This window comes from Scyliorhinus canicula, chromosome 6 (genome assembly GCF_902713615.1).
Source record: "Scyliorhinus canicula chromosome 6, sScyCan1.1, whole genome shotgun sequence".
Classification (NCBI taxonomy): Eukaryota; Metazoa; Chordata; class Chondrichthyes; order Carcharhiniformes; family Scyliorhinidae; genus Scyliorhinus; species Scyliorhinus canicula.
Genome location: NC_052151.1, coordinates 200,824,418 through 200,843,665, shown reverse-complemented (window position 1 = coordinate 200,843,665; position 19,248 = coordinate 200,824,418). Strand labels below are relative to the sequence as shown.

Below are 19,248 nucleotides of genomic sequence, written 5' to 3'. Positions count from 1 at the left end.
CTATAGGTATGTCAGGAATAAAAGAATGACTAGGGTAAGAGTAGGGCCAGTCAAGGACAGTGGTGGGAAGTTGTGTGTGGAGGCTGAGGAGATAAGCAAGATACTAAATGAATACTTTTCGTCAGTATTCACTCAAGAAAAAGATAATATTGTGGAGGAGAATGCTGAGACCCAGGCTATTAGAATAAATGGCATTGAGGTGCATAGGGAAGAAGTGTTGGCAATTCTGGACAAGGTGAAAATAGATAAGTCCCTGGGGCCGGATGGGATTTATCCTAGGATTCTCTGGGAAGCCAGGGAAGAGATTGCTGAGCCTTTGGCTTTGATTTTTAGGTCATCATTGGCTACAGGAATAGTGCCAGAGGACTGGAGGATAGCAAATGTGGTCCCTTTGTTCAAGAAGGGGAGTAGAGATAACCCCGGTAACTATAGGCTGGTGAGCCTAACGTCTGTGGTGGGTAAGGTCTTGGAGAGGATTATAAAAGATACGATTTATAATCATCTAGATAGGAATAATATGATTAGGGATAGTCAGCATGGTTTTGTGAAGGGTAGGTCATGCCTCACAAACCTTATCGAGTTCTTTGAGAAGGTGACTGAACAGGTAGACGAGGGTAGAGCAGTTGATGTGGTGTATATGGATTTCAGTAAAGCGTTTGATAAGGTTCCCCACGGTGATTTAGAGATGTGGATCAGAAATTGGCTAGTTGAAAGAAGACAGAGAGTGGTAGTTGATGGGAAATGTTCAGAATGGAGTTCAGTTACGAGTGGCGTACCACAAGGATCTGTTCTGGGGCCGTTGCTGTTTGTCATTTTATAAATGACCTAGAGGAGGGCGCAGAAGGATGGGTGAGTAAATTTGCAGACGACACTAAAGTTGGTGGAGTTGTAGACAGTGCGGAAGGATGTTGCAGGTTACAGAGGGACATAGATAAGCTGCAGAGCTGGGCTGAGAGGTGGCAAATGGAGTTTAATGTGGAGAAGTGTGAGGTGATTCACTTTGGAAAGAATAACAGGAATGTGGAATATTTGGCTAATGGTAAAATTCTTGGTAGTGTGGATGAGCAGAGGGATCTCGGTGTCCATGTACATAGATCCCTGAAAGTTGCCACCCAGGTTGATAGGGTTGTGAAGAAGGCCTATGGTGTGTTGGCCTTTATTGGTAGAGGGATTGAGTTCCGGAACCATGAGGTCATGTTGCAGTTGTACAAAACTCTAGTACGGCCGCATTTGGAGTATTGCGTACAGTTCTGGTCGCCTCATTATAGGAAGGACGTGGAAGCTTGGAACGGGTGCAGAGGAGATTTACCAGGATGTTGCCTGGTATGGACGGAAAATCTTATGAGGAAAGGCTGATGGACTTGAGGTTGTTTTCGTTAGAGAGAAGAAGGTTAAGAGGTGACTTAATAGAGGCATACAAAATGATCAGAGGGTTAGATAGGGTGGACAGCGAGAGCCTTCTCCCGCGGATGGGGGTGGCTAGCACGAGGGGACATAGCCTTAAATTGAGGGGTAATAGATATAGGACAGAGGTCAGAGGTGGGTTTTTTACGCAAAGAGTGGTGAGGCCGTGGAATGCCCTACCTGCAACAGTAGTAAACTCGTCAACATTGAGGGCATTTAAAAGTTTATTGGATAAGCATATGGATGATAAGGGCATAGTGTAGGTTAGATGGCCTTTAGTTTTTTTTTCCATGTCGGTGCAACATCGAGGGCCGAAGGGCCTGTACTGCGCTGTATCGTTCTAAAAAAAAAAAAAAATTGCAGACAGCGTCGGGATTTTGCAGGACATTGCCGCTTAAGTGGGCGGAGCCACAGTTGCCGCGCATCGTGACGTCAGAACGTTTGGTGCGCCACTGCGCTTGCGCGGTGCGGTCGTACATGGCGCGCGGCTGAGCAGTGCGGTCTTCGGCCTCGCCATCCCCTCAGTCAGTGTGCGCACGCGCGGGAGCCCGGGAAAAGCACGCAAAATGGCCGCCCTCATCCAGGCTTAGGCCCTGGAGCTGTTTAATGGCTTGCACCCGCTCTGCCTCGTGGGGGCCTTGCTGCATCCTTTCAGCCGCTTGAATGTGCGAGTATCGGTTAGCGGCGTGTTCATGCAGAACGCAGGTTTCGATGGCTATAGCGAGGGTGAGCTGTTTCACTTTGAGGAGCTGCTGGGGTAGGGGGTCCGAGTGCACACCGAAAACGATCTGGTCGCGGATCATCGAATCGGAGGTGGAGCCGTAATTGCAGGACTGCGCGAGGATGCGAAGATGGGTGAGGAAAGATTGAAAAGGTTCATCCTTACCCTGCAGACGCTGTTGAAAGACGTAACGTTCAAAACTTTCATTTACCTCGATGTCACAGTGGCTGTCCAATTTGAGCAGGACTGCCTTGAACTTGGGCTTGTCCTCACCTTCAGCGAATGTGAGGGAGTTGAAGATATGGATGGCGTGGTCCCCGGCCGTGAAGAGAAAGAGAGCAATCTTTCCGGCATCTGAAGCAGCTTCCAGGTCGGTGGCTTCGAGGTACAGCTGAAACTTCTGTTTAAAAATCTTCCAGTAAGCACCGAGGTTGCCGGTGATGCAGAGCGGCGGTGGTGGGGGGCGGACGCTGTCCATACGACCGGATGGCTGATCGCTGGCCAAAGGCAGACTATCTCAGGGTAAATCCGTCAAACTCTAACATGACTCACTGGTACCATGATGTGTTGGGTAAGCTGGGTCTGCGAGGACTGCGTTTACCAGAGCAGTGAGAGAGACAGGCTTCCAACACTTGTAGTACAACTCTATTTTATTGAACTATGAGCTGTTAAACATACTTGAACTGTGGGTTGACACTATGCTGAGTTGACTGGAGACCTGAGGCTAACCTGACCAGACTATCTTGCTACCACATGGTGGATGTTTGTGTTGCTGATCACGGGCTCTGACTGTCTCAGAGGCTGCATCCCGAATGAGCGGGAAAACTAGTGCCCTCTGGCTTTATAGTGACCGTGTCCTGTCTGGTGATTGGCTTCTGTGTTCTGTGTGTTGATTGGTCCTGAAGTGTGTTAGTCAGTGGGTGTCTCTGCACCATTGTACACTGATGTGTACATTATGACAGGGGCAAAGGATGAAGCCACAGCGCAGGAAGAGACAGGGATGGGGCGAGAAAGGCAAGGGGTATCGCACGGTAGCATTGTGGATAGCACAATCGCTTCACAGCTCCAGGGTCCCAGGTTCGATTCCGGCTTGGGTCACTGTCTGTGCGGAGTCTGCACATCCTCCCCGTGTGTGCGTGGGTTTCCTCCGGGTGCTCCGGTTTCCTCCCACAGTCACAAAGATGTGCGGGTTAGGCGGATTGGCCATGATAAATTGCACTTAGTGTCCAAAATTGCCCTTAGTGTTGGGTGGGGTTACTGGGTTATGGGGATGGGGTGGAGGTGTTGACCTTGGATAGGGGGTAGGGTGCTCTTTCCAAGAGCCGATGCTGACTCGATGGGCCGAATGGCCTCCTTCTGCACTGTAAATTCTATGTCTATATGTATGAGTGGGGGAAAGGGAGGGGGATTGAGGAAAGAAGAGTGGAGGAAGACAAGACAGGGCGAGGACAGGGAGAGAGTGAGAAAAGAGAAGAGGAAGAAGAGAAGACAGGTTGAGGAGTGCGAGGGCGTGCAAAACGAAGAGTGGGAGTAGACAGGCTGAGGAGAGAGAGGGAGAGAGAGAGAGAGAGAGATGGCGGGGGGGGGGGTGACAGCAAGTGAGCGAATGGAGAATATTTATCTTCAAACATCAGTGTTTGTGAATTCGCAATATGTGACCTTATACTCAGCGGCTTGGATTGAGTTAGGCATGGTTGTTTTCTTATCCAGAAACTCAACACAGCGCTCCAAACAATCTCAAACTCCCACACTCCATCCAAGAAAATATGAAAACAGTCTGACGAGGAAAACAAAATGCCCTGAAAAAACAGATTTAACCCTCAGTTAAACATCAGGCTGCAACGCTGCTGGTAACAGAAAAAGAGAGAGGTCACTTGATACATAAAAAATAGGCCAGCCCAAGATCAGCACCGAACTGTCGAAGGTCAGTGCTGAGGGAGTGCTGCACTGTCAGAGGGCCAGTACTGAGGGAGTGCTGCACTGTCAGAGGGTCAGTACTGAGGGAGTGCTGCACTGTCAGAGGGTCAGTACTGAGGGAGTGCTGCACTGTCAGAGGGTCAGTACTGAGGGAGTGCTGCACTGTCAAGGGCAGAGTGTCAGTACTGAGGGAGTGCTGCACTGTCAGAGGGTCAGTACTGAGGGAGTGCTGCACTGTCAGAGGGTCTGTACTGAGGGAGTGCTGCACTGTCAGAGGGTCAGTACTGAGGGAGTGCTGTACTGTCAGAGGGTCTGTACTGAGGGAGTGCTGCACTGTCAGAGGGTCAGTACTGAGGGAGTGCTGCACTGTCAGAGGGTCAGTACTGAGGGAGTGCTGCACTGTCAGAGGGTCAGTACTGAGGGAGTGCTGCACTGTCAAGGGCAGAGTGTCAGTACTGAGGGAGTGCTGCACTGTCAAGGGCAGAGTGTCAGTACTGAGGGAGTGCTGCACTGTCAGAGGGTCAGTACTGAGGGAGTGCTGCACTGTCAAGGGCAGAGTGTCAGTACTGAGGGAGTGCTGCACTGTCAGAGGGTCAGTACTGAGGGAGTGCTGTACTGTCAGAGGGTCAGTACTGAGGGAGTGCTGCACTGTCAGAGGGTCAGTACTGAGGGAGTGCTGCACTGTCAGAGGGTCAGTACTGAGGGAGTGCTGCATTGTCAGAGGGTCAGTACTGAGGGAGTGCTGCACTGTCAAGGGCAGAGTGTCAGTACTGAGGGAGTGCTGCACTGTCAGAGGGTCAGTACTGAGGGAGTGCTGTACTGTCAGAGGGTCAGTACTGAGGGAGTGCTGCACTGTCAGAGGGTCAGTACTGAGGGAGTGCTGCACTGTCAGAGGGTCAGTACTGAGGGAGCGCTGCACTGTCAGAGGGTCAGTACTGAGGGAGTGCTGCACTGTTAGAGGTCAGTACTGAGGGAGTGCTGCACTGTCAGAGGGTCAGTACTGAGGGAGTGCTGCACTGTCAGAGGGTCATTCCTGAGGGAGAGCTGCACTGTCAGAGGGTCAGTACTGAGGGAGTGCTGCACTGTCAGAGGGTCAGTACTGAGGGAGTGCTGCACTGTCAGAGGGTCAGTACAGAGGGAGTGCTGCACTGTCAGAGGGTCAGTACTGAGGGAGCGCTGGACTGTCAGAGGGTCAGTACTGAGGGAGTGCCGCATTGTCAGCGGGTCAGTACTGAGGGAGTGCTGCACTGTCAGAGGGTCAGTACTGAGGGAGCGCTGGACTGTCAGAGGGTCAGTACTGAGGGAGTGCCGCATTGTCAGCGGGTCAGTACTGAGGGAGTGCCGCACTGTCAGAGGGTCAGTATTGAGGGAGTGCTGCAGGGTCAGAGGGTCAGTACTGAGGGAGTGCTGCACTGTCAGAGGGTCAGTACTGAGGGAGTGCCGCACTGTCAGAGGGTCAGTACTGAGGGAGTGCTGCACTGTCAGAGGGTCAGTACTGAGGGAGTGCTGCACTGTCAGAGGGTCAGTACTGAGGGAGTGCTGCACTGTCAGAGGGTCAGTACTGAGGGAGTGCTGCACTGTCTGATCTCCTGACCCGGCTAAACCCCACCAATCCGACTAAACAACCCCGCACCCCACTGGAGCTCCCTTGACCCTGCTTCCTACTTTATCACCTGACCCCCCTCCGCTACCTGCTATTCACACAGCTACCTATCTCTCTATTTGCCCACCTACCCACTTACACTTTCACAGTGGCGGACCTACATTTTTGGGGCCCTGAAGCTTGAACTGTTATGGGGGCCCCTTCGCAACCAGCAACGAGGTCTGGGTTAACCACTATTATCTTCTCCAATGGGGTTGTTCCACGACAGATCTCCACTAATTAAAAAATTTTTACCCACCACATCTCAGATTTTGATTAAAATTGCTGTACTGGATTATCTCACATGTCAAAGTCACTGGTGTGAATAAACATTTCCTATGCCTTATAGTTTTCGAGTTATGGGGTGGGATGAAAATTAGGGAAATGTTAGATACATGCATGGTGCATCATAGAATGATGAAATTAAAGATAGAAAAGACCACAGTCAATATAATCTTTTATTTTAGACACCTATGGGAATACATACCACATGAAGCACATTTTACAAAGTAGTCTTTTTTCTGTTTTTTTCTGGCAACATATTCACGTACAGATTTGTCATATGAGAGCCTCCTTGCAAAGTCATTTTAAGGAGACAATATGCATAAAGAATTTAAGCGCTCTTCAGTCACGGTCGACCGAAATTTGTTCTTTATAAAGGATAGCTTTGAAAAATTCCTTTCTTATTCACAGCTCGTGATCATAGAACATAGAACATTACAGCGCAGTACAGGCCCTTCGGCCCTCGATGTTGTGCCGACCTCTGAAACCCTCTAATGTCCCTCTACACTATTCCCTTATCGTCCATATGCCTATCCAATGACCATTTGGATGCATTTAGTGTTGGCGAGTCCACTACTGTTGCAGGCAGGGCATTCCACGCCCTTACTACTCTCTGAGTAAAGAACCTACCTCTGACATCTGTCCTATATCTATCTCCCCTCAATTTAAAGCTATGTCCCCTCGTTTTGGTCATCACCATCCGAGGAAAAAGGCTCTCACTGTCCACCCTATCTAATCCTCTGATCATTTTGTATGCCTCCATTAAGTCACCTCTTAACCTTCTTCTCTCTAACGAAAACAGCCTCAAGCCCTTCAGCCTTTCCTCATATGATCTTCCCTCCATACCAGGCAACATTCTGGTAAATCTCCTCTGTACCCTTTCCAATGCTTCCACATCTTTCCTATAATGTGGCGTTGTCAAGTACAGCTTAAGCGCTGTAGTAATATTGGGGAACACTTCAATTAGGTGTTGCTCACAAATAAGCTGAAGAACTTCTGCGCGTTGCATTGTAGATGGCCTTGTAGCCACTGAAGTTGGCCATTCCCTCAATACAAAATGGAGGAACGCAAAGCATGCAGGGTAAAATGGACAATGTTTGCAGCACAAGCAGGCTGCACCAAGCCAATGTCTATTCTGTCTGCTAAGAGGGCAGACAGCACCGAAACAAACATTCCGCATACTAATGAGGCAATCTCCGGGATAGTTAACATAGTAATGGAACGATCCCAGGGACAAAGGACACAAATAGGGAAGTGATTGCAACATTGTATGGGAAGCCAGACACCCCGGCACCAGCGGGGTTCGAAGACAAAGCACCTGAAGGCCCGCCCAGTAGCCGAGGGACAGCCTCAGTATTGGGGGGATTCAAACAAATCGATTGGGAAGAGACCCAATCGATTCCCAGCAGATAGAGGGTCCGCCCAAAAGGGTGCGAAGCCCTGGGACCTATAAAAGACAGGTCCCAAGCTTAGTTCGTTCTTCTTGACCAGCCCTCCTCTCTTGACCAGCCCTCTCGACCAGCCTTTACCGAAGAAGGCCTTGACCAAGAGAGAGGAGAGGTTCGGACAGCAGCCGCCAGCAAGTAAGTGTCTCAAAACGATCGCTACCAGAGATAGACACTCCTGACCCCTTTTAACCCGTACCAACCTGAAGTCTGCGGACCAGAGCAGAGCAAGAGACCTTGTTCCCTGATCCGGCAGTTCCCTTTAAGATAAGTATTGGTTTATTTAGTGGTAGGAATAGTTTAATCATCTTAGCGTGTGCATGAGTAGTTTATAATTGTATTATAATAAACTCATTTGTTTGAACTTACTAATTGGTGTATGGTTTTATTGCTTTGAACTTGACCTTGAAACTTGTGGCGGTATCTTAACGATACCTGGCGACTCCAAAGCTAAGTAACGAAACAGAGCCAAATTGAGTGTTACGCACACTCACCCAGAACGAGCAACAGCGTGTTTTCTTCTGTGCTCCGGGATTTCCTCAGGTGCAAATATCCTTTGAACTGATAACATTCGTTTACTAATTTGTGGTCAATATCATCTTTGGAATACGATATTGTAAGTTTAATACTGTCCTCATCAATTTCAGAATTGTTCACCAATTCTGAGAGGAACTTGAACCTTTTCGCAATCTGCTCATCTGGGTCAATCCTCTTGCGTAACTGGATTATCAAGCAGTCATCGAGTTGATATAGAACTTCTATCCTAAATTCGTCAGCTCCTCTCAAAGAAGCAATACCACTTGTTCCATCTGAAAATGTCTTTGTCACAATGCGTTTGGAAGCATCAGAATAACTTGAGGTGATATCGACACACAAACCTTTTGCTTCTGATTCATAGTGTGCAATCCTATCGGCTGAATTTTCTCTGAGTTCTTTAACAAACGAAAGTAAAGATGATAGCAGAAGGTAACCTTCAAATACATCAAAACCAGGGGTTTGGAGTTACTTACTTGTTTTGTTGAAACTCTCCAGCATTTCTTCCCAAACGACTGTTAAAATAGCATATTCCAGCTTTACCAACTTGTGGTATAAATTCTCTGCATCTCGTTTACATTCAGGCTTCTCTTCTGAGTCTTCAAAAATATGTTTGAGAGTTTGTAAGATACCCATATATCCATTTTTAGTTGCCCGGACTGCTTCATAGTGTGCAGACCATCTAGTTACACTTAAGCTCTTTAGAGAAAAATGTGGATTGCTCTGTGTGTTCAAAATCCCCCCATCTTCGAGGAGATCCAGAAAAGAAAACATACAGCTGCTGCAAAATGCCAAAATAGTCAACAACTTCAGGTACAGTAGACACTGCCTTTTCTCCAACGAGGTTAAGTGAATGGGCTGCGCATGGTACATAGTCTGCGTACCCGTTAATGTTTTTAAAGAGTGCTGCAGCCCTTTCTCCCAGCCCTTGATGTTAGACTAGGCTATGTTCAAGCTGGCCTACGCTAGGCTACACTAAGTTAGACAAGACTAGGCCACCAAAACTCATAGGCTAAGGTAATGTAACACAATTTTACCATTATTTGACACTTTTCACAATAAACACCTGTAATTTAACACAAATTCACCCTTTTAATACTTTTTCATGAATACTTGTAATATAGTATTAGCCTAGGCTATTCGATCGTAGCCTACCTTCCGTTCATCTCTTCATAAAAACAATAGGCTTAGGTTAATCTAACACTATTTCACCTTTATTACTTACCTTACTTTACTAAATATAACATTTATTTTTGAGTAGGGGTAATTAAAATATTGTATCCTTACGAACACTTTATTGAAAAGAATTCTTGTCTAGATCGCTATCACGAGTGCTATCATGTTGAAAATTCACGTTCGCATTGTGATTGCCTTTTCAACGGCTCCCCTTTCTTGTTACGACACCTCATCTGCTGTTTGCATTTCTGTCATAAATGTTAATAGTGTTTTAAATTATTTATAATTATTTTATATTAAATATATTTAGAATGAAACATCCTTAATTTGAACGTTTTTTAATTTACGGCTAGCCTAGGTGATACTTTAATAACCTTTTAATTTTATTTTAACTATTATTTTGTATTGAATTACACTATATTATTATTTTGTTAAAACACCTTCTCATACAGTAGACCCAAAGTTTTTAAGCAATGTGGACTCGCTTCTGGGGCCCCTCCGGGATTCGGGGTCCTGAAGCTTAAGCTTCATTAGTTTCAAAGTAGATCCGCCCCCTGCACTTTCAACTGCCTGCCCACCTCTGCACTTTCCCACTTACCCCCACCCTACCCATTGACCCGCCTCACCCAGCAACTTCATCCCCCCTCCCCTACTCCCCAGTGACCCGTTCAATCTGTCAGCCACTAGCCAGCTTACCTCGCGATCCATTCACTGAGCCATTCAGCAAGCAGTCAAACATTTACATTTACCCCAGAACAGCTGGTGCGGAAGATGGGGGACAACGCTGCCTTCAACCCTGACTCTGCTCCGACACTATTTCCCGATGGGATCTATGCCGCACATTCCTGTAAATGCTGGGTCTGTGTAGACCCCGCTAGAAATGTACAACATCTCGGCGGCACGGTAGCACAAGTGGCTAGCACTGTTGCTTCACAGCTCCGGGGGTCCCGGGTTCGTTTCCCGGCTTGGGTCACTGTCTGTGCGGAGTCTGCACCTCCTCTCCGTGTCTGCGTGGGTTTCCTCCGGGTGCTCCGGTTTCCTCCCACAAGTGCCACTTGTCCCACAAGACATGTTTGTTCGGTGAGTTGGACATTCTGAATTCTCCTTCCGTGTACCCGAACAGACGCCGGAGTGTGGCGACTAGGGGCTTTTGACAGTAACTTCATTGCAGTGTTAATGTCAGCCTGCTTGTGACACTAATAAAGATTATTATTATTACATCGCCCAGCAGAGGGTATTAAGAGTGCAGCGGCATTGTGATAAACAATGCAATTGCGCTGAAGATCTGGGTGCCTCTTTCGTTCTCCGTCTCTCTCTCTCTCTCTCTCTCTCTTTCTCTCAGTCCTCACTTTGCATCATGATTAGCCTTCCTCTTGTTCTCTCTCTCTCTCTTCTCCCATTATGTCTATCTCTCTTTCACTCCTCCATTTGCGTGGCGGCTGACCCTCTCTCTCTCTGTCACACTCTTTCTCATTCGCCCCTTGCATCTCTGATTGACTCGCGCTCTCTCTTCCTCTCTCTCTTTCTCTTTCTCATTCTTACATTTAAATGGAAACATACATCGAATTTAGAAGCAGGAGGAGGCCATTTGGCCCTTCGAGCCTGCTCTGCCATTCATGGTTGATCATCGAGTTCAATACCCTGATCCCCCCTTCCCCTCAAATCCCATGATTCCTTTAGCCCCACGAGCTGTACCTAATTCCTTCTTGAAATTACACAATTTTTTCGTCTCAACTACTTTTTGTGGTTGTGAATTCCACAAATTCACCACTCCCTGGGTGAAGAAATTCTTCCTCACCTCAATCCTAAATATTTAGCCTGAGACATAGACATAGAATTTACAGTGCAGAAGGAGGCCATTCGGCCCATCGAGTCTGCACCGGCTCTGTGAAAGAGCACCCTACCCGAGGTCAAAACCTTCACCCTATCCCCATAACCCAGTAACCCCACCCAACACTAAGGGCAATTTTGGACACTAAGGGCAATTTATCATGGCCAATCCACCTAACCCGCACATCTTTAGACTGTTGGGAGGAAACCGGAGCACCCGGAGGAAACCCACGCACACACGGGGAGGATGTGCAGACTCCGCACAGACAGTGACCCAAGCGGGAATCGAACCTGGGACCCTGGAGCTGTGAAGCCATTGTGCTAACCACAATGCTACCGTGCTGCCCTCAGAATATGAAATGAAAATCGCTTATTGTCACGAGTAGGCTTCAATGAAGTTACTGTGAGAAGCCCCTAGTCGCCACATTCCGGTGCCTGTTCGGGTACGGGAATTGAACCGTGCTGCTGGCCTGACTTGGTCTGCTTTAAAAGCCAGCGATTTAGCCCAGTGAGCTAAACCAGCCCCTTATTGTCAAACTATTTGTGGAATCCCCCACCATCAGGGATATTCTTTCTGAATCTACCCTGTCTAATCCTGTTAGAATTTTGTAAGTTTCAATGAGATCCCCTCTCACTCGTCTAAACTCCAATAATCTTCATATGAGTCTCTCCTCATATGACAGTCCCGCCATCCCAGGAATCGATCTGGTAAACCTTTGCTGCACTCCCTCCATAGCAAGAACATCCTTCCTCAGGTAAGGACTGAGGAAGCTCAAAACTGCTCACAATACCCCAGGTGTGACCTCACCAATGCCCTACACTATTGCAGTAAAACATCTCTATTCCTATAGTCAAATCCTCTCGCTATGAAGGCCAATATACCATTTGCCTTCTTTACTGCCTGCTGTACCTGTGCGCTAACTTTCAGCGACTGACACACGAGGACGCCAAGGTCCAGCTGAGTATCCACCTCTCTCAGTTTACACCCATTCAAATAATAATCGGCCTCCCAATTTTTGCTACCAAAGTGGATAACCTCACATTTATCCACATTATACTGCATCTGCAATAATAATAATATTAATAATCCTTATTATTGCCACAAGTAGGCTTACATTAACACTGCAATGAAGTTACTGCAAAACTCACCTAGTCGCCACACTCCGGCGCCTGTTCGGGAACACAGAGGGAGAATTCAGAATGTCCAAATTACGGAACAACACGTCTTCCGGGACTTGTGGGAGGAAACCGGAGCACCCGGAGGAAACCCACATAGACACGGGGATAACGTGCAGACTCCGCACAGTGACCCAAGCCGGGAATGGAACCCGGGTCCTTGGCGCTGTGAAGCAACAGTGCTAACCACGGTGCTACCGTGCATGGTGCCCGCTCACTCAGCCTGTCCAAATCCCGCTGAAGCATCTCTGCATCCTCCTCACAGCTCACCCTCCCACCCAACTTTATATCAGCTGCAAATTTGGAAATACTGCATTTCGTTCCCTCGACTAAATCATTAATATATAATGTGAACAGTTGGAGACTGAGCAAAGATCCCTGCAGTACCCCACTGGTCACTGCCTGCCAATCGGAAAAAGATACGATTATTCCAACTTTTTACTTCCTGTCTGCTAACCAGCTTTCTATCCATCTCAAGGCACGACCTATAATCCCATGCCCTTTAACTTTACATGTTAATCTGCTACGTGAGACCTTGTTGAAAACCTTCCGAATGTCTCAATAAACCACATCCACCGGGTCTCCCTGGTCAACTCTACTAGTTACGTCTTTAACGAATTCCAGCAGATTTGTCAAGCGTGATTTTCCTTTTGTAAATCTGTGCTGACTTTGATTACACCACTGCTATCCAAATGCTGTGCTATGAAATCCTTGCTCATGACTCCAGCAACTTCCCAACTACCAACGTTATGCTCACTGGTCTATGGTTCCCTGTTTTCTCTCTATCTCCCTTTTTGAATAACAGGATTACATTCACTACCCTTCAATCTGTGGGAACCATTCCAAAGTCCAAAGAAGTTTGGAAAATGACCACCAATAGATGTACTATTTCTCGGGCTTCTTCTTTAAGTACTCTGGGATGAAGATTATCAAACCCTGGAGATTTGCCCGCCTTCAATCCCGTTAATTTCCCCAAAACCATTTCTTTACTAATACTAATTTCCTTCAGCTCCTCACTAAAGCTGTTACTCAGAACTTCCGGCACATTATTCATGTCTTCCTTTGTGAAGATGGAAGCAAAGAACAAATTTAGTTCCTCAGCCATTTCTTTGTTCCCTGTTATGAATTCCCCTGTTTCTGACTGTAAGGGGCCGTTTTTATCAGTCTTTTTCTCTTTACATACCTATAGAAACTTTTACAGTCAGTTTTATGTTGCCCGCTAATTTACTTTCCTATTGTCTTTCGCCCTTCTTAATCAATCCCTTTGTCCGTCTTTGCTGAATTTTAAATTATTCCCAATCCTCAGGTTTATTGCTTTTTCCTTTTGCCTCTCTTTGAATCTACTACTATCTCTAATTTTCCTTGTCAGCCACGGTTTGACCATAGTTCCCTTTCTACTCTCGCGCTAACCAGGAATAAACAACTTTTAGAGTTCACCTATTCCGTTCCTTGAATGCCTGTCCGCTGTCCTTCCTTCCAGTAATGTTGCCCAGTCCGTTATTGCCAGCTCATTGCCTCATACCATCATAGTCACCTTTATTGAGGTGAGATGCCGGCGTTGGACTGGGGCGAGCGCAGTAAGAAGTCTTACAACACCAGGTTAAAGTCCAACAGGTTTGTTTCAAACACGAGCTTTCGGAGCGCAGCTCCTTCCTCAGGTGAATGAAGAGGTAGGTTCCAGAAACATATATATAGACAAAGTCAAAGATGCCAGACAATGCTTAGAATGCGAGCATTTGCAGGTAATTAAGTCTTTACAGATCCAGAGAGAGGGCTAACCCCAGGTTAAAGAGGTGTACACAGAACACAGAACAGTACAGCACAGAACAGGCCCTTCGGCCCTCGATGTTGTGCCGAGCAATGATCACCCTACTCAAACCCACGTATCCACCCTGTACCCGTAACCCAACCTTAACCTTACTTTTTAGGACACTACGGGCAATTTAGAACATAGAACATAGAACATAGAACAGTACAGCACAGAACAGGCCCTTCGGCCCTCAATGTTGTGCCGAGCCATGATCACCCTACTCAAACCCACGTATCCACCCTATACCCGTAGCCCATCATTACCCGTTATTCAAAAATTTAGCGTGGCCAATCCACCTAACCCGCACATCTTTGGACTGTGGGAGGAAACCGGAGCACCCGGAGGAAACCCACGCACACACGGGGAGGATGTGCAGACTCCACACAGACAGTGACCCAGCCGGGAACTGAACCTGGGACCCTGGAGCTGTGAAGCATTTATGCTAACCACCATGCTACCATGCTAGTGTGTGAATTGTCTCAAGCCAGGACAGTTGGTAGGATTTTGCAAGCCCAGGCCAGATGGTGGGGGTGAATGTAATGCAACATGAATCCAAGGTCCCGGTTGAGGCCATACTTACGCTCTGCAATTCTGCGTTGTCGTGCGTCCTGAAGGCCGCCTTGGCGAACGCTTACCCGGAGATCAGAGGCTGAATGCCCTTGACTGCTGAAGTGTTCCCCGACTGGGGACACAACTGACAGAGTACCCTTCGTCATCCAGTGCTTTCCTGTACCATCTGGCCTGAGCTTGCGAAATCCTACCAACTGTCCTGGCTTGAGACAATTCACACCTCTTTAACCTGGGATTACCCCTCTCTCTGGATCTGTTAAGACTTAATTACCTGCAAATGCTCGCATTCTAAGCATTGTCTGGCATCTTTGACTTTGTCTACATATATGTTTCTGGAACCTACCTCTTCATTCACCTGAGGAAGGAGCAGTGCTCCGAAAGCTCGTGTTTGAAACAAACCTGTTGGACTTTAACCTGGTGTTGTCTTACCTTAATTGAGGTTCAGGACCTTGGTCTCAGAATTAACTATCTCACTATCCACCTTGATAAAGAATTTGATCATATTACGGTCACTCATCCTCAAGGGTTCTTTCCCAACTATATTGCCAACTGATCCTTTCGCATTGCACATCACCCAGTCCAAGATTCCCTGGCCCCTTGTTGATTCCTTGAATTGTTCTTCCGGAAAACCATCCCGTATGCACTCCAGAAATTCCCCGCTATTGTATTAATTTAACTTACCCAATCCACAAGCAGATTAAAGTCACCCATAATCACAGATGTTCCTGTGTCACGATCATCTCTAATTTCCTGTGCAATACTATTCCCAACATTCCTTCTGCCGTTTGGTGGTCTGCAAACACCCCGGAAATGTTCTTTTGGCCCTTGCTGTTTCTTAACTCAACATATTCCGCAAAACCCTCTCTGTCTCTTTCTCGATCTCTAAATCCTCCTGTACTCTGGCATTATGGCTGATCTGGTCTCTCTCTCTCTCCCTCTCTTTCTGTCTCTTGCTGGCATTCCTCCCTTTCCATTGTGGTTGATCCTGGCTCTCTCTCTCTCTCTCTCGTTCCCCACCCCACTCACAGCGGAATGCCTGCTGAACAGGCCCCAGGTATCCCTGGCCGAGTCCCAAACTCTGGCTGGGAGAAACTACGACGCAGACCAGCAGTGCCGACTGACATTTGGACCGGGACATCGTTGGAGACCGCAAACCGACCCCTGTCGCATTCTCTGGTGCATGGCCCGGCGGCAGGGCATGTGGCACCATTCCAGCAAGCAACTCCCGGCGGCAGACGGCACAGACTGCGGCATGGGGAGGGTCTGTCTGAGCGGGCAGTGCGTGGCCAATTGGCAACAGGCGGTGAGTAGCACAGAGTCCACCACTGCCCCAAATAGAGGGAGCTTCACTCTGTATCTAACCCCGTGCTGCACTCTGTATCTAACCCCGTGCTGTACTCTGTATCTAACCCCGTGCTGTACTCTGTATCTAACCCCGTGCTGTACTCTGTATCTAACCCCGTGCTGCACTCTGTATCTAACCCCGTGCTGTACTCTGTATCTAACCCCGTGCTGTACTCTGTATCTAACCCCGTGCTGTACTCTGTATCTAACCCCGTGCTGCACTCTGTATCTAACCCCGTGCTGTACTCTGTATCTAACCCCGTGCTGTACTCTGTATCTAACCCAGTGCTGTACTCTGTATCTAACCCTGTGCTTCACTCTGTATCTAACCCCGCGCTGTACTCTGTATCTAACCCCGTGCTGTACTCTGTATCTAACCCCGTGCTGTACTCTGTATCTAGCCCTGTGCTTCACTCTGTATCTAACCCTGTGCTTCACTCTGTATCTAACCCTGTGCTTCACTCTGTATCTAACCCTGTGCTTCACTCTGTATCTAACCCTGTACTGTACTCTGTATCTAGCCCTGTGCTTCACTCTGTATCTAACCCTGTGCTTCACTCTGTATCTAACCCTGTGCTTCACTCTGTATCTAACCCCGTGCTGCACTCTGTATCTAACCCCGTGCTGTACTCTGTATCTAGCCCTGTGCTTCACTCTGTATCTAACCCTGTGCTTCACTCTGTATCTAACCCCGTGCTGTACTCTGTATCTAACCCTGTGCTTCACTCTGTATCTAACCCCGTGCTTCACTCTGTATCTAACCCTGTGCTTCACTCTGTGTCTAACCCTGTGCTTCACTCTGTATCTAACCCCGTGCTGTACTCTGTATCTAGCCCTGTGCTTCACTCTGTATCTAACCCCGTGCTGTAGTCTGTATCTAACCCCGTGCTTCACTCTGTATCTAACCCTGTGCTTCACTCTGTATCTAACCCCGTGCTGCACTCTGTATCTAACCCCGTGCTTCACTCTGTATCTAACCCTGTACTGTACTCTGTATCTAGCCCTGTGCTTCACTCTGTATCTAACCCTGTGCTTCACTCTGTATCTAACCCCGTGCTGTACTCTGTATCTAACCCCGTGCTGTACTCTGTATCTAACCCTGTGCTTCACTCTGTATCTAACCCCGTGCTGTACTCTGTATCTAACCCCGTGCTGTACTCTGTATCTAACCCTGTGCTGTACTCTGTATCTAACCCCGTGCTGTACTCTGCATCTAACATCGTGCAGTACTCTGTATCTAACCCTGTGCTGTACTCTGTATCTAACCCCGTGCTTCACTCTGTATCTAACCCCGTGCTGTACTCTGTATCTAACCCCGTGCAGTACTCTGTATCTAACCCGTGCAGTACTCTGTATCTAACCCCGTGCTTCACTCTGTATCTAACCCCGTGCTGTACTCTGTATCTAACCCTGTGCTGTACTCTGTATCTAACCACGTGCAGTACTCTGTATCTAACCCCGTACTGTACCTGTCCTGGGAGTGTTTGATGGGGACAGTGTAGTGGGAGCTTCACTCTGTATCTAAACCCGTGCTGTACCTGTACTGGGAGTGTTTGATCGGGATGGTGTAGGGAGCTTTACTCTGTATCTAACTCCGTGTTGTACCTGTCCTGGGAGTGTTTGATGGGGGCAGTGTTGAGGGAGCTTTACTCTGTATCTAAACCCGTGCAGAACCTGTCCTGGGAGTGTTTGATGGGGACAGTGTAGAGGGAGCTTTACTCTGTATCTAACCCCATGCTGTACCTGTACTGGGAGTGTTTGATCGGGATTTTGTAGGGAGCTTTACTCTGTATTTAACCCAGCGCTGTACCTGTCCTGGGAGTGTTTGATGGGGACAGTGTAGAGGGAGCTTTACTCTGTATCTAACCCCGTGCTGTACCTATCCTGGGAGTGTTTGATGTGGACAGTGTAGAGGGAGCTTTACTCTGTATCTAACCCCGTGCTGTACCTATCCTGGGAGTGTTTGATGGGGATGGAGTAGAGGGAGCTTTACTCTGTATCTAACCCCGTGCTGTACCTGTCCTGGGAGTGTTTGATGGGAACAGTGTAGAGGGAGCTTTACTCTGTATCTAACCCCGTGCAGTACCTGTCCTGGGAGTGTTTGATGGGGACAGTGTAGAGGGAGCTTTACTCTGTATCTAAGCCCGTGCTGTACCTGTCCTGGGAGGGTTTGATGGGGACAGTGCAGAGGGAGCTTTACTCTGTATCTAACCCCGTGCTGCACCTGGCCTGGGAGTGTTTGATGGGGATAGTGTAGAGGGACATTTACTCTGTATTTAACCCCGTGCTGTACCTGTCCTGGGAGTGTTTGATGGGGACAGTGCAGAGGGAGCTGTTCTCTTTATCTAAGCCCGTGCTTTACCTGTCCTGGGAGTGTTTGATGGGGACAGTGCAGAGGGAGGTTTACTCTGTATCTAACCCCGTGCTGTACCTGTCCTGGGAGTGTTTGATGGGGACAGTGTAGAGGGAGCATTACTCTGTATCTAACCCCGTGCTGTACCTGTCCTGGGAGTGTTTGATCGGGACAGTGTACAGGGAGCTTTACTCTGTATCTAACCCTGTGCTGTACCTGTCCTGGGAGTGTTTGATGGGGACAGTGTAGGTGGAGCTTTACTCTGTATCTAACCCCGTGCTGTTCCTGTCCTGGGAGTGTTTGATGGGGGCAGTGTCGAGGGAGCTTAACTCTGTATCTAACCCCGTGCTGTACCTGTCTTGGGATAGTTTGATGGGGACAGTGTAGAGGGAGCTTTAGTCTGTATCTAACCCCGTGCTGTACCTGTCCTGGGAGTGTTTGATGGGGACAGTGTAGAGGGAGCATTACTCTGTATCTAACCCCGTGCTGTACCTGTCCTGGGAGTGTTTGATGGGGACTGTGTAGGGGGAGCTTCACTGTGTATCTAACCCCGTGCTGTACATGTCCTGGGAGTGTTTGATGCGGACAGTGTAGAGGGAGCTTTACTCTGTAAGTAACCCCGTGCTGTACCTGCGCTGGGAGTGTTTGATCGGGATGGTGTAGGGAGCTTTACTCTGTATCTAACTCCGTGTTGTACCTGTCCTGGGAGTGTTTGATGGGGGCAGTGTAGAGGGAGCTTTACTCTGTAAGTAACCCCGTGCTGTACCTGCACTGGGAGTGTTTGATCGGGATGGTGTAGGGAGTTTTACTCTGTATCTAAACCCGTGCAGAACCTGTCCTGGGAGTGTTTGATGGGGACAGTGTGGAGGGAGCTTTACTCTGTATCTAACTTCGTGCTGTACCTGTCCTGGGAGTGTTTGATGGGGACAGTGTAGAGGGAGCTTTACTCTGTATCTTACCCCGTGCTGTACCTGTACTGGGAGTGTTTGATCGGGATTTTGTAGGGAGCTTTACTCTGTATTTAACCCAGCGCTGTACCTGTCC

The 19,248-nt window shown here is 48.1% G+C and overlaps 1 protein-coding gene across 1 annotated transcript in view; it reads left to right on the top strand.

The window, feature by feature from the left end:
* The window catches only part of LOC119967978 (A disintegrin and metalloproteinase with thrombospondin motifs 5-like), an 81,284-nt gene that overhangs the window by 30,203 nt on the left and 31,833 nt on the right, over positions 1–19,248 (top strand). Inside the window, 1 exon segment of the mRNA XM_038801079.1 lies at positions 15,536–15,810. Within this exon segment, the coding sequence (XP_038657007.1) occupies positions 15,536–15,810 (275 nt within the window).